A 14,175-nucleotide genomic window follows, 5' to 3' on the forward strand; every position below is an offset into this window, starting at 1 on the left:
ATACGTATCGGCATCTATGTCTTTCCTACATTTATCGGCTAGCTTGGACTTACACCGGTTCTGATGGTACATGGCGCGAATATACCATCAGCGCCGGTAACGGAGAATACTTGAAGCCTCATTCTATCATTTGTCGAGTCTGTTTCAGTACACGATTCATAAATTCATTATTATTTCAACGTACGGTGCTTATTAGCGTTCAAACGCACCAGGCCACCCTGCACTGATGTCTACTAGAGGCAACTATACCCTCAAAAACTTCCTTCTTACCGATTCCAGGACGATAGTTGGTTGAAACGGTTTAGCGTATACGTACACGCTTTTCCTAGCTTGTGTGAGCGTACGCACACATTCAAAGCCCGGTGAGACGGCAGCCCTCTAGGATTTAGCATTCGTTTGGTCATAGAAATGTAATCGAATTGAATGGGTCGCTCTGCTTCGCACGCCTCCTTTTATACCAGAAAATTGGCGGGCTGGCGCATGCGCAGTGAGTTGTAAGTTGTTATTTTGTATTTTACTCGCTTATTATATTACATTTTGCAGGGCCGTTCCTGGCGGGGGTGCACAAGGTGCCCCCGCACCTGAGCGGCAAAACTTAAGGGCGGCCGCAGGCCGTTTATTATATGTAAAGTTTTGACTAATAAGAATAATAATCGAAACTCTTTTGCATGATAACTGTTTAAAATTATGTATATACAGTGGCGGACGAAAGAAAGTTTACAACATTTAAAATCGCATAACCTTTTTAGAATTAGTCCAAACAACATGAGTTTTTTTTAGGACATAGAAGGATTAGTTTGCTACTTAGGCGTGTTTCGTCGTTTTGAAAAAAAATGCAATTTATCGGAATAGCAACAAAAATAGTAAAGGTTGTTTTTTAAACTTTTTTTTTTGAGCCTGTAATGAAAATTCAAAAAACCCGTATGTAGATTCAAGTAAGTTGTATACATGCCTAAAATTCCATTAAAATCGGTTAACGTAGCTCTGAGCTACAAACCTTTAAAGATCGCAGAATAAGGTCAAAAATCGGTGATTTCGTGAATTTCCGCGATTCTCGACGTTTTTACTATTTTATTGGAGATTCCTATTCTTTTCTTTCTTTATTTGTATATTCCCATATTTTATTTTGTCCCTTTAATTGCATTACCTCATTTTCGGTGTGACCTTGTAATTCCCTTCTTTTCTTTTGGTAGCCTTCTTTGCCTCCTTTACCCCTTCTCTAGTTCCTCAAGGCTTTCCTGGCTTCCATTTTCTTTTTCGTGCAATTTAAATTCCACCACTTAAAGCTGCCCAATTTCCATTTTTTAATTTTTACTTTCTCTTTCCGTACTGTATTATTGATTTTTCTTACCATTTCTTCTACCATTTCATTTACCTCCGTTGTATTAAAGTTTATTTCGTTTAATTCCTTTTGAAACTCTCTCTTAACTTGCTTTGTCCAAACTCTTTTCTCTCTCTTCTTTTCCTGGTTTTCCTCCCGTATTCTCCTTTTATATCCTGTATATAATTCTGCAATTCAGAGGCATAGATAAGTTTTTTTATTTATTTATTTAGAAAACAGTTCTGCTTACATAAGATTACCTAATGTTCAAGCCAGATTAGAGGAATGGCTATCATCACTTATGTTTGTGCACTGTCAAGCAATCTGAGCGTCGTTGCAACTTATGAAGGGGATACATACGTGTATGTGTTTATCGCGTGTAAGGAATCCTGTGGAAATGGTGGGGATTGGTAACGTTCACTACGATAATGGAACTGTATTTGAATCGACTAACTCGTGATCGCAGAAGCAGTGACTCGTAAGAGGTGTTCGAGTTTGGTTGCCTGCTGACGCGTTTCCACAGAAGCCTTCGTAAGTAAACTAGTCACTTTTAACATTTTAAGAATTTTACAAATTTTGCCTGTTCAGACTGAAAATTTAGAGAGGCCCTCTCGAAATTTAACACAGCAGTTGCCTACATCATACAATTACGATTTTAAAATAGTTATTCTTCGAAACAAACTTTTATTTCGTTTATTAATTTAGTTACCTATTAAAACTATCGATAGAGTCACGGCACGTAGCACTTAATTGTCTTTCTTTTTCTTCAGTTAACAAACACTTTCACTCTCACTCACTGCTAAAAGTTTATTTCGTATCACTAATAGGATCACGTACTACCCTGCCTTATCGAATTAGGGGATCATGTTTTTGATAAAACCAGGGTGAAACATTGTATATGTATATTAATACAATACAATTCTTACAGAATATTGATTTTACGGGCTATAGTAGGTACAGCATACGTTTAGATATCTCAGTTAGTCATTTTAAGTACATACATACATAGATACCGCTCTTATATTATGTTCCTTTAATTCCAGTAATTTTAAGCAAGCCATAATTCTTTTATTTGTCCATTTTTATAGTTCATTAAAATATTTTTCCTAATTGTCAGTGTTAGTGTAACAAACCGCTTTTGTTACCCAGCTAAGTATTGGGATCAGTTCTAGAAACTGTAAGTACTATTGTCACCAATTAACGCCCATGACATGGCTGTTATTCATACGATCTGTTAACAAAATTCTACACGTTATTGGGTTCGTGTCGCAGAGTATCCTTGTGCGGTGTACTGTGACTGGTTGCGTGGCTGGTTGACTGATTGAAGGTCTAAACACACTTAGCAGTTCCGTGACACAGTGCCGGCGTGCCAGTGGTAATAAAGAGGGGCGCAGAGGATCTCTTTTTCTTCTTCTTTGTCGGGGCTGATCTGTCACGGAACTGATAAGTGTGTTTACACCTTAGAGGTCTCTGCACACATATCAGTTCCGTGCCACTCCCGTGCCGTGGGCGTCAGTGGTAAAAGATATCGTTTGCTTGTTTCGGAACGGAGCAGTTCACAGGTGTCAGCTCCGTATACGCATAGTGAAATTCGGAATGTTTCTTCATACACATCAGTTCCGCATTGTCAGTGCCAGTGTTAAAAAATATCGCTTTCGTGCTTTACAATGGAGCAGTGCACATGCACGTCGGTGTAGAACCCGTACCCTCAGGCTAAATTTCGTTGGCCACGATATTCTGGCTTTTTCACTGACGGCGTGTTTAAATCGCTTGAATGAGGCTTTGTTTACGACTGTGAAGGGTTCTCGGGTCGAAGCTCACGACGATGCGCTTCGAGGGTCGTAATCTCTAGAGTCCTAAACACAAACACAGCAATAGTAGAACAGCAATAGAACTGCCAAACACTTGCAATTCAAATCGAGTAAAACTCGTTCCTTTTTAACCGAGGTAAGTACTCGATTATATCTGAGTAATGCTTCAAATAGCTTGAATACTGGAACAAGCTTGATAAAATTCGATCTTTTTGAATGATTTGAGTGGCTTGAATGTTTGAAAGGCTTGCTGCATACAAGCTACTTCAGCGAAGGCCAGTTGGAGTCATTTGGGAGCCCGGGTTCCATGATGTTTACCAGAGCCGCGCGGTATGGGACCTGGAAAGCCAACGATAACATGGGCACGCAACGGATAGGGAAAACTGTAAGGCCGCGTCCAGATCTGAACCGAACGGCGAACCGAACGCCACTTTAGACTCCCTAATGCCGCGTTCCTACGTGAGGAACGTATATTTCTAGTGATTTTCTCCAGTTTAGACAGAGTCTCGTGGCTCGCGACAGCTAAAGATTGAAGGACAGAGAGTGTTTAGAGTAGTGCAGACCAAAGATTTGCCTGCCGTATGACACCGAGGAAGGGACCTCGGGACCCTCGACCAAAGGAAAGTCAGGCTCGCCGAGATCTTCGGGCTGTCCCCAGCCGATGTCGGTAAAGTCCCGAACCATCAAAGGAATGGCTCACCCACATAGGGTAAACAACTGTAGTGGTGCATCCCTGTCCCTCACACCACCATGACTTGTTGTCGTCCTTGCCATTGGGGGCGTCAAGTAGTTTGAAGAAGCAAGACAAGTTGGTGATAAACGAACAGTGTTCCACAGACCTTCCCAAGCGTACCAACTCCTACGGTTCAAAATGTCTACGGGACTCTCAGAATAGTTTCACGGTTCGCACGAGCACCATGTCCGCAGATCAAGCAGCCGCTGCGTATATCTGCATGTATTACATTTATAAAAAAAAAACAGACAGCAACAGACCTTTGGTCTGCACTACCCTAAACACTCTCTGTCCTTCAATCTTTAGCTGTCGCGAGCCACGAGACTCTGTCTAAACTGGCGAATATCGATAGAAATATACGTTCCACACGTAGGAACGCGGCATTAGGGAGTCTCAAGTGGCGTTCGGTTTGCCGTTCGGTTTAAATCTGGACGCGGCCTAAGAGTGTAACTAGGAGCGTGCGGTGCAGGCTCCTACCCATAGGCTGAAATAACTGGCCCTCTTAAGGAGGTTCGATACCGGAGCAAAAATAATGAGAAATCGTTGAAAAGTGTTTTGATCTAATGTCCAAAGTGTAGTCCGCATTGTGTTAAAATTTCAAGTCGATTGACAGCACGGTTTATGAATAAATTGAAATCAAAGTTGCGCTCTTATACACAAGCTGTTATGGGAGAAGCGATAAAATTTCAATAAAATGTTACACAGAGTCCTTAAAAATAGTGAGAAAGTCCTAAAAAATGTTGCAATGAAAAGCTTAAGTATTCCTATGAAATTCTAAAAAAAATTGGACATTTACCGTACGGTTTATTAGATAATTGAATAAATAGACAGCAATGTGCTCGTATTTTTGGAACTGCCTGAAGGAACTGTTTGAAACGTGGCAACGCTGTACGCCAGGTAGTCATCTATACAGTGTATACTTGTACAAAGGATACAGTAAAAATTTGTAAAAACACTACCAAGCTGTAAACATGTATTTAGTAATTTGTTGCGAACCAGTACGAACGCGCAAACGGACGCCACAAGTGTAAAGTGGAAAGAGAAAGAAAGATGGACGCAAAGCGACGTTGCCGCATTTCGCTCGCATATTTTACGCTACTTTTAATGAAAATATTATATTTCTAACTGCATTAAACATACTTTTTGTTTAATTGAATTCCAAAACAAAATATGCAGTAATAATTTTATTAGGAATAGACATGTAAATAACATTTTTGTCTACATAATTTTTTTTTATCTAAGATTCGTATCACTGAAGAGCTCCCATGTATAAGCAAAGAGGAGATATAATAAGAGGCGTCACTCGACAAGGACAGACATAAACTAGGGAAATCACTAGACAACCAATTTAAATGCCCATTCGGCAATGATCGGTAAACCACGGTAAACTTCGGCAATAATCAGCAAATTGCGATAAGATACATTTAGTCGATTTGAATATCCCGCTCGAATAGACAACCAATTTAAATGCCAAGGTCAAGTAAGGACTTCAAAGGTTCCGCCCGGAGTGACGCCTCTTATTATATCTCCTCTTTGGTGTAAGCATAGGCTTACCCCTCTCGCCGCCTGCGCCGCAAGTGAGGTATCGAACCTCCTTAAGCCGGGATTTCCAATGCGCGGCTCGCCGCGGCGAGCCGCGCATTGGAAATCCCAGCTTTAAGGAGCCGTATTCATGTCATTCAAGCCTATTCATACGGGTATGAAGCTGCACCGCACACTGCTACAGGTTTCCCTATCCGTTGCGCGTCCACGTTATAATTAGCTTTCGAGCTCCCCTTCCGCGCGGCTCTGATAAACATCAGGGGGCCGGGGCTCCCAAATGACTCCATCTGGCCTTCGCGGAGCTACTTGATTTAAAATGAATAACTTGAATCTTTTAGAGGTACTCAATCAATTTCAAGTTACTTAGAAATTCTAATATACTGCTCGAAAATTCGAAACAATAATAACAATTATTACTTAACCCTTGGGCAGGCGTGACAGTGAAACGTACATGATTAGGCGCGTGGTAAACTCACAATCAGTTCTCCAATTGATAATAATCATTTTAGCTCCCTTACCTATATACACATGTATAAAGTAGATACCTTCAGAAATGGTTTCTCTGTCGATAGTAACTTTCGATTTAATGCAATGGCAAAATAATAGCAATCTACCCAAGAATGCAGTAAATGTATTTAAAAAAACACAAAAACAGTAAATATGAAACATTTGAAATATTATAAAAATTTAGAAAACATAAAAATGGTATGTAGACTAATTATTCTGAATCGTCTATTTTCCTTTCCGGATTCACAATAAAGATAGAAAAGAATGTTAGTTGAATGTTCTGTGCAAACATGATTCAAACACGCCCCAAACTTTCTTGCCGTTTCTTGATTTCTGGTCCTATTGTAAGAGACACGTCGTTTTCTCACCGCTAGTTTGTCTTCTTTTTGCCGTTCAGCTTGTAATTGTTTGTCATCAAATCTAATAGATCTCAATAAAAATATAAACCTTTTGTAACACTTGCAAGCTCTGACTACTATGATTGCAGTACCATCTTTGGTTCAAATTTTTTGAACATTAGTATGCTGTAAACGTTCAACCATAATAAAAATAACAACCCTATAAGAGCACATAATTAATTTCTGGAAGTCAATTTGACATCTCTCGGTCTAGCATACTTTACACTCCCACCCCCCATAAACATGACTCATGTATGAAATAAGCTAATTCCCTTTAATTCTTGAAAAAAATAAAAAAGTTCAAATGCAAAGATTGTGAAATCAACTTTGCTAATTCCAATTGTATACAAATCAATACAGTGCTCAGATTTGCAGCTTCGGTTTTAAGTAAGTTTCGTGAGGGGTATTCTCCCACCACACCGCTTGCCTGCCTCGGTGCTCTTTTTCACTACGTTCTCACTCTCTCTTGGGCTAGGCCTGCTCGTCGCGCGGTGGGGATTCGGTGCCCGTGAGGTACCTATACACTCAGCAAAGCATTCCCACCACTTTCTCGATTCTTTCTTGCTCTCGTTCCATCTCGCTCTCGCCTTTGCAGAACAAGAGCGAGTCAGAAGTGGTGGGGATAGCGCCATGCTCCTGACGTGTAGGCCAAACCGAGTTCTTAACGTAGAAATACATACATCAGAATAGGTGTGCGTTAGGTCCGAAAAAATTCAGGAGTATTATTGGTCAGAACATTGATTCTTTCTCGATAGCTTCATCTCGTATTGGGCTACGCATATGTTCGTAACGCACACAACTACTACGCTAAGAATAAACAACAGCCACACGCCTTCGCTCAGGCGGAGCCGAGCAGCGTTCCCGTTACCCCCACCATACCCTTCGGGGGCCCAGCAACTTCAACCGCCAATCCACGATCGTCAGGTGGTGGTGGCTGATTTCTCCTCGCACGCTGCTCGCGAAACCAAACTCTGAACACGACCTTAGTCAACTGGCAAAAAAGAACGCGATTTTCGGGATTTTTTTGTGGAATATCTATTTTATTTTTTATTACAACTATTCGTTTATTTTAAAAGTACATATATGTATCAACTCTCAGTAATTTTGTTATAGAAAAACATTAAAAAATGAATGAATAACAGCCATTCTTGCGGAAGCTAGCAGTCATAAAACCACTGATGTGTCATCACAAAATAATTTATGTCTAAGGTTTTTTAAAAGAATTTTATGAACTTTTTACACTTTTGAAGTCTCTCAAATGCGCTGTTACACCATTACAGGTAGTTTGCCCCTTATTAACGATGACTGACGACAAGAACAACATCCATACAGCAAGTTAGGTCGCAAATTTTTAAATCAAGTTTTATTCAACACAATTTTGTACCCCTTATGAACTTTTAGGGGTGGTTTCACCCCCTCAATATGAAAACGGGCTGCTGTAAAAAAATGTATATTTTATTTTTTGCGCCTCTAAAACATATCCAGAAATCAAAGCAATCGGAGGCGGATACCTGGGAACCTCTCCTTGTAAGAGTGTAAGTAGTAGTGTGTGGTTCAGGCTTGTACCCATACGCTGAAATAACTGGGCCTCTTGGGAGTCCCAGTGGTTGCGAATACTGGGGCCCCTAAGAATCCCAGTCATTCAAGCTTATTCTACGGGTATGAGCCTGCACCGCACACTACTACAGTTTTTCCTATCCGTTGCACGCCCATGTTATCGTTGGCTTTCGAGCTCCTTTCCGCGCGGCTCTAGTAAACATTATAGAGGTCGGGCTCCTTAATGGCCCAACTGGCCCTCACTGCCTGAAAGCTTCTGGGATTATGTAACCGGACAGTGCGACTCTATCTCGTACGCCTAACAATTTGCAGTTACATATGCAGAACAATAATTTCAAATTTTTTTTTATCTAATCGACATCGAGTGGAAAGCTACAACAAATTAAATGATTCATTAAACTTCCTAAGTGTTCTTTTTCGCGCCGTACTGCACAATATTGTAATTAGGAAATGTTAGAATCGAAAGAAATGAAATAATACTAGGCAAGAGGGTCGTCCCCTATTTATTGAATTGTGTTTACTATAGATAATGCCAACGTACAAGTTGACGTACTTCGACCTTACTGGGCTTGGTGAACCAATCAGGCTTTTATTGCATCAGAGCGGTATCAAGTTTGAAGACAAAAGGGTCACCTTTGAGGAATGGCCACAATTGAAGCCTCGTGAGTATACTCGATTTCGTAACATAATATATGTGGATAATAACTTTAGATAAAGAAATATGTAAAAAAAAATCATGGTATAGAAAATTGTAATTTAATTCGGAGAACTATTATAAAAAGATTGCAAACAAATTCAACGTTTGCTATGTAATTGCTACTTATATAATGGATTTTGCAATTAAATTGTATTACACTGCAATTTGTATTTGAATACCTAATTCCTGTTATAGTAGAATTCATGAGATTTTAATTTGTATGTATGTATGTATGTATTCTGTATTGTTCCCCTTAGAGCTACACGGTCTCCGTTTCCCTTACATGCTTTCCTTAAAAATTACCCTTCCTTCCCCCGTACACCTACGGTCCTTACTCGAGTCCTTACGTCTATCTTACATCTATTTCATTTATTCACATCCCTTTTCACACTATTTACATTCTTCCTTAAACCTATATCTTATACTATCTTATACTACTCCGTTTCCTTGCATCGGAGAGAGAGAGAGTGAGAGAGAGAGAGAGAAAGAGAGAGAGAGCTACTCGCATCCGCACCTTACTTGCTAGTTGCTTAATCTATATTCGCGCATTCGCCAATTGGCCTCCGTTTCCCTCTTCCACACCCTTATTCATCTCTTCTCCTGCTTTCCACCTTTCATCCTTTCTCTCCCATTCTTCCTTTCAATCTCCTCCTCTATCCCTCTCAATCTCACTCATTTCTCCCTTTCTCATTTTCTCGATCTCTCTCATTCACATCTCCCCTCCCCCACCCTGTCCCAATATCCTTCCTACATTCTCATGCCATCCCCCACGCTCCTCTTTTGTTTTCCCACACCTCTCCCAGGCATGTTCCCATGTCTCCTCCTCGCTGTGACAGATTCTACATTTTTTATTTTCTTGCTTTTCCCAATACAACCCTACTCTCATCTCATTCCCTAACCTAAATCTAATCATCCTCCTCCATCTACTTTCTCCCCAGCCTTTCCGCAAATATTCCGGTATTCCCTCTCCTTTCCCAGACCTTATTCCCCCATCTCTCCTCTCCTTGCTCTTCCCTCTCCTTTTTCTCTATTTCCTCCCACCCCACCTGTTCACTCACTCCTATCCTATCCCAATACCCCCATTCTTTCCTTCTCCCATCCTGATCTTTCTCTACCCCTCCGCTCTCTTTGCCTCATCTTTTGCATGCATCTTCTTACTAGCTTTCCCCCCTTTCCTTCCCTCAGCTTTTCCTCAAACCTCCACACTATCTTCCCCGCTCTCAGCCTCATCTTATCCCTTTGCACCTCCTCCTTTATCATGCAACCTGGTGTCCTCCAGTCCACCCCCATTGCCCACCTTACAAACCTTTCCTGCACCCTCTCCGTCCTTTCTCTCTCCTTACACCCCCAAATCTCCGCCCCAGATCCCATGACCGGCCATACCAACATATCGAATAATCTTAACCTCCTCATCCAGTTGTTTCTAAATCTCCTCTTCCCTATGCCCCACACCTGCCTCATCACCCTGACTTTTACCGTCCTCTCCCTTATATGTGCTCGCTGCCCTCCATTTCTCTGCAGCACATATCCTAAATATCTAAATTCCTTCACCTCCTCCATATTCTTTCCTCTCCAATACCCACGCTTTCCTCACCCTCCCTCCTCATTTCCTGAACCTCATCACTTTCGTTTTTTCCGCGTTCAGCTCAAACCTTTTCCCTCTCAGATAGTTATCCGGCAGCATTTCCTTCATTTCGTCTTCGTCCCCTGCCAACAGCACTATGTCATCCGCGCAGGCTAGTGTGTAAATTTTCCCTCACCCTAGCTTCACTCCTCCTCATCCTCTTCTCCTAAATGCCCCCATATCTACCATTACAATATTAAACAGCATCGGGCTCAGCGGGAACCCTTGCCTTACCCCTTTGCCGTCCAAAAGGCCTCTCCCGGCTCGTTCCCCACCTTTACTTTATTCCTCGTTTCCCTATACACCTTTCCTATCCTTTCCCTTAGTCCTCTCTTATCCCTCTACCCTTCAGCGCCTCCGCCTACACCCCTCTATATACCGAATCAAACGCGGCCTTCAGGTCCACAAATACCGCCACCATTTTACCCTCTTTCCTTGCCAGCTGCCGGTTTATTACGTAGTTTAACGAGTATACATTATCCATCACCCCAAACCCCTTCCTAAACCCCGTCTGATTAGGTGACAGTACCCCCTTCTCCTCTACCTCCTCCTTTAGCCTCAATATTCCCGCATATATCTAGTACATCGTTGACATCAGAGTTACTCCCCTATATTCTTCCACTTTTACCCCCTGCATCTTCTTCACTATCGGCACCATTATACCTTCCTTCCACACCTCCGGCCACCCGTCCGCTCTCCACATCTTTCTACACATATCCACGCAGTTCTCCATCCCCCCCCCCCCGTATTTCCACAACTCATTTGGTATCTTATTCATACCTACCGCCTTCCCGTCCTTCAACTTTCTTATCACTCTCCTAAACCCCTCCCCCCCGATCTCTCCCTCCACCTGTCCTCTCCTACTTTTTAAAGTTTTCGTTACTTACTTTTTCACTTAATAAACTGTTCTTTTTGTGTTGAGTTTTTTTTTTAAATTTTTAATTTCACTTATTTTATTTCACATTTTTTAAACGAACCATAAAGAAGCAATAGATATAAACCTAAAAGTTGTAGTCCAAACTCGAGGTACAACGACAACCGTGGCTGAAATCTCTTCAGAAATTGTGAATATAGTTGAAGACCTTGGAAACTATTGTCCCGATGTTGACCAAACACGGTTATTAGCCTTCCTGGAAATATACACTTTAAAACAAAAAAAAGCGCATCAAAATCAGATCACTCATTCATGAGCTACGGAGCCATAGGCAAACATTGACTCGCGCGCACGTACACGCGCACAAACATAGACGTGAAACTCGTAACAACCCTCCTTTTTGCTTTGGGAGTTAAAAAGCGTCCAATTTTCTTGAAACTAGCATGATATTATAGCGTAAAAGTACTTTGACTTCCTTCTTTTTTCAATATTACAGTAAAATGCAATTAATTATCACGATTCTTGCAGAAATGCCAATGGGTCAATTGCCCGTTTTAGAAATTGACGGCAAGCCTTATTATCAATCTAAGGCAATCTGCCGTCTTATCTCCAAACGAAACAATTTGTACGGCTCTAGCGATGTCGAAGCTTATCAAATCGATGCCACCATCGATACTATTGACGATTTAAGAATCGGTGAGTGAATCTCATATCTTACATCCATTTTGTTTTGCCTCATCGTCTTCTGACCTCATTTCAACCTTTTCATTTTTCGCGCACAACTTCGATGTTAACAGACCAGCAAGAGTTAATAAATAGGACTAGAAGTTACTTCGAATCGAACGTGTTTTTTGCACGTTTCTTTAATCACGATACTAATGATATTTACAGCAATGTCGCAGTACCACTGGGAACAAGATCCCGCGTTCAAGGCGAAGCTCAAGGAGATAGCCTTGAAAAAGCTCCCAGTATACCTTGATAAGTTCGAAGAACAGGTGAAGAACAATGGCGGATACTTCGTTAACGGAAAGGTAACTATTATTGAGATTCGTATAAAGTAAACCTGTCGTTTTGAATGTGTAACATGGGGAGTCAGTGATAGCTCAATGATAATGAAATTCAAGTTCAAGGTTAGTTTAAATGTTAAAATGCGAAAAGCGTTTAATATTATTTAGAAACTCTATATATACATTATGAAGGAAACTAAGACTATTGGTTTGATTTTATCAGTTAAATTTTGGAACGACATGAAACATTACCTCCATCGTTCTCTAGAGTTTCTTAGTTCAAGATCATTTTAAACCAGTTTTTAATAGTTCAATAGTTTTTAACCCTCAAAGATCACACTGGGAGTTAGGGCTTTGGGGAAAAAAGTTTGATATCTCTTCAACAAATCCCCCCCACAGGATCGCTAGTATGGCTGAAGCAGCCGAGTAGAATCGTTGCGAAGGTAGTCTGTGGGTTACGTTCACCCAGTGTGACTGTAACGTTAGGAAATCCATTGAAAGTAAAAGTCGATTTAGTAGTGAATATCTTTTTTTCTTCAACAGTTTATTGTATTGTTACGTCCTTAAGGGACCTTTCCGTAAATCACCCCGAGCGGTTGGAATGATTTACTGGTTTCTTGCTCTTATCAAAGGGCTAAGGCCCACCTTGACTATACTTAGCAGGGAGTATGAAGGTAAAAGGGGGTTGAATAAGATGGTACAGAGGAATTATAGGAATAATAATAAAATTATATATATATATATATTGCAGAGCACGGCCGCTACCTTTTCCGGAGCGATCTCGTGACTCTTGGCAATGTCTGCACTAACAAAGTAGTATCTATAAACACTCGTTAATACTGTTGCAGTTGTCATGGCCCGATTTGTTGTACACTGCATACACGGACACCCTGTCAGCCATCCTGGAGGCTGATTTGAATAAGGATCATCTGGAGTTGCAGAAATTGGTACAGAAAGTCAGGTCGTTACCCAACATTAAAGCTTACCTAGCCAAACGACCCAAGACCGTGTTCTAAAAACACAGCGGAAAATTATTTTCATGTGTGTTACCATTACATGCCAAAACCAAATTGTGTTACACTGGCAACACGATGATCAACATTTTATTTCTCACAAGTCACTGGCACATGCTACACATTATACTTTGCTAATACAACCTAACATGCGAATGGACAGATGAACAGATTTGATTTGTACGCATCATATGCGATTCCAGTAGGAAAATAAATATATGCACGATTAATGCAATACACGTGTTTCTTTCACCAAAATACATTCCTTCAATATTGTTCGATTTAAAATGGAAAAAATATGCGTTAAAATCTATTACTTTTTTTGGTAAGATATGGACAACGCCAAAGTTGGTCGTTATTCGAATCAATTTTTAGCATAAATTTCCGAATAAAACGAAGTTATTCAAGAATAACGATTAATTTTCTATTCGCAAATAAATCAGTAAGTAAAGGTCTGGACACACATATCAGTTCCATGCCGCAAGTGTCAGTGGTAAAAAATATCGTTTTCCTGCTTTGGAAGTGAACAGTTCTCAATTGTCTTCGTCAGTGACGTCTTTTTCCATCGGTGTCAAATCCGTATACGCACTCTGAAGTTAAAATTTGTTGGCCACAATATTCTGGCTTTTTCACTGAAGTTGCCTTGAAATTGCTAGAATGGGACCTTTTTTATGATCCTGATGGGCCTTCGGGTCGAAGCTCTGGATCCACGCGCTTCGACAGTCCCAAACCCTATAGTTGTAAAGACAAAGACAGCAATAGGCTCTGTTCAGTAATGAAAATGCCAATTTCTATATTTCGTATTAGATGTTCATAGAAGTATCACTAACAGAGTTTTAGTGTTTTTCTGATGAAAATGACACCCAACATGATATAATTTGTATTATTTTTAATCATTGTAACGACCCAGAACAGACGTGGTCTATAGTGTGGATACCTCTGAATAGTCGTCAGTGATATCAGTGGATACGAAATTGACACGTAACAAATAAGTGTGTTCAGACCTCAAACCTACCAGTTCCGTGTTAACATGCCAGTGGCAAGAAGATGAGATACTCTATCTCCTCTTTTTCTACTGACATAAAACTCAT

General features: G+C 40.7%; 1 protein-coding gene across 1 annotated transcript; it reads left to right on the forward strand.

Moving 5' to 3' along the window:
- The first annotated feature begins 1,712 nt into the window (after positions 1 to 1,712).
- Positions 1,713 to 13,319, forward strand: LOC143371683 (glutathione S-transferase-like). Its single transcript, XM_076817153.1, has 5 exons — positions 1,713 to 1,852; positions 8,396 to 8,531; positions 11,593 to 11,760; positions 11,956 to 12,095; positions 12,920 to 13,319. The coding sequence occupies exons 2-5, from the start codon at positions 8,399 to 8,401 to the stop codon at positions 13,085 to 13,087; spliced, it is 609 nt and encodes a 202-aa protein (XP_076673268.1). The 5' UTR covers positions 1,713 to 1,852; positions 8,396 to 8,398; the 3' UTR covers positions 13,088 to 13,319.
- The last annotated feature ends 856 nt before the right edge of the window (positions 13,320 to 14,175 follow it).

This window comes from Andrena cerasifolii, chromosome 7 (assembly GCF_050908995.1).
Source record: "Andrena cerasifolii isolate SP2316 chromosome 7, iyAndCera1_principal, whole genome shotgun sequence".
Taxonomy (NCBI): Eukaryota; Metazoa; Arthropoda; class Insecta; order Hymenoptera; family Andrenidae; genus Andrena; species Andrena cerasifolii.

What these genes read in the sequence shown, in the direction of transcription:
- LOC143371683 (XM_076817153.1), top strand. Translation starts at nt 8,399, where the DNA reads ATGCCAACGTACAAGTTGACGTACTTCGACCTTACTGGGCTTGGTGAA. An exon ending in ATGGCCACAATTGAAGCCTC is followed by an intron (nt 8,532 to 11,592) that starts GTGAGTATACTC and finishes CGATTCTTGCAG; the next exon opens with AAATGCCAATGGGTCAATTG. An exon ending in GATACTTCGTTAACGGAAAG is followed by an intron (nt 12,096 to 12,919) that starts GTAACTATTATT and finishes ATACTGTTGCAG; the next exon opens with TTGTCATGGCCCGATTTGTT.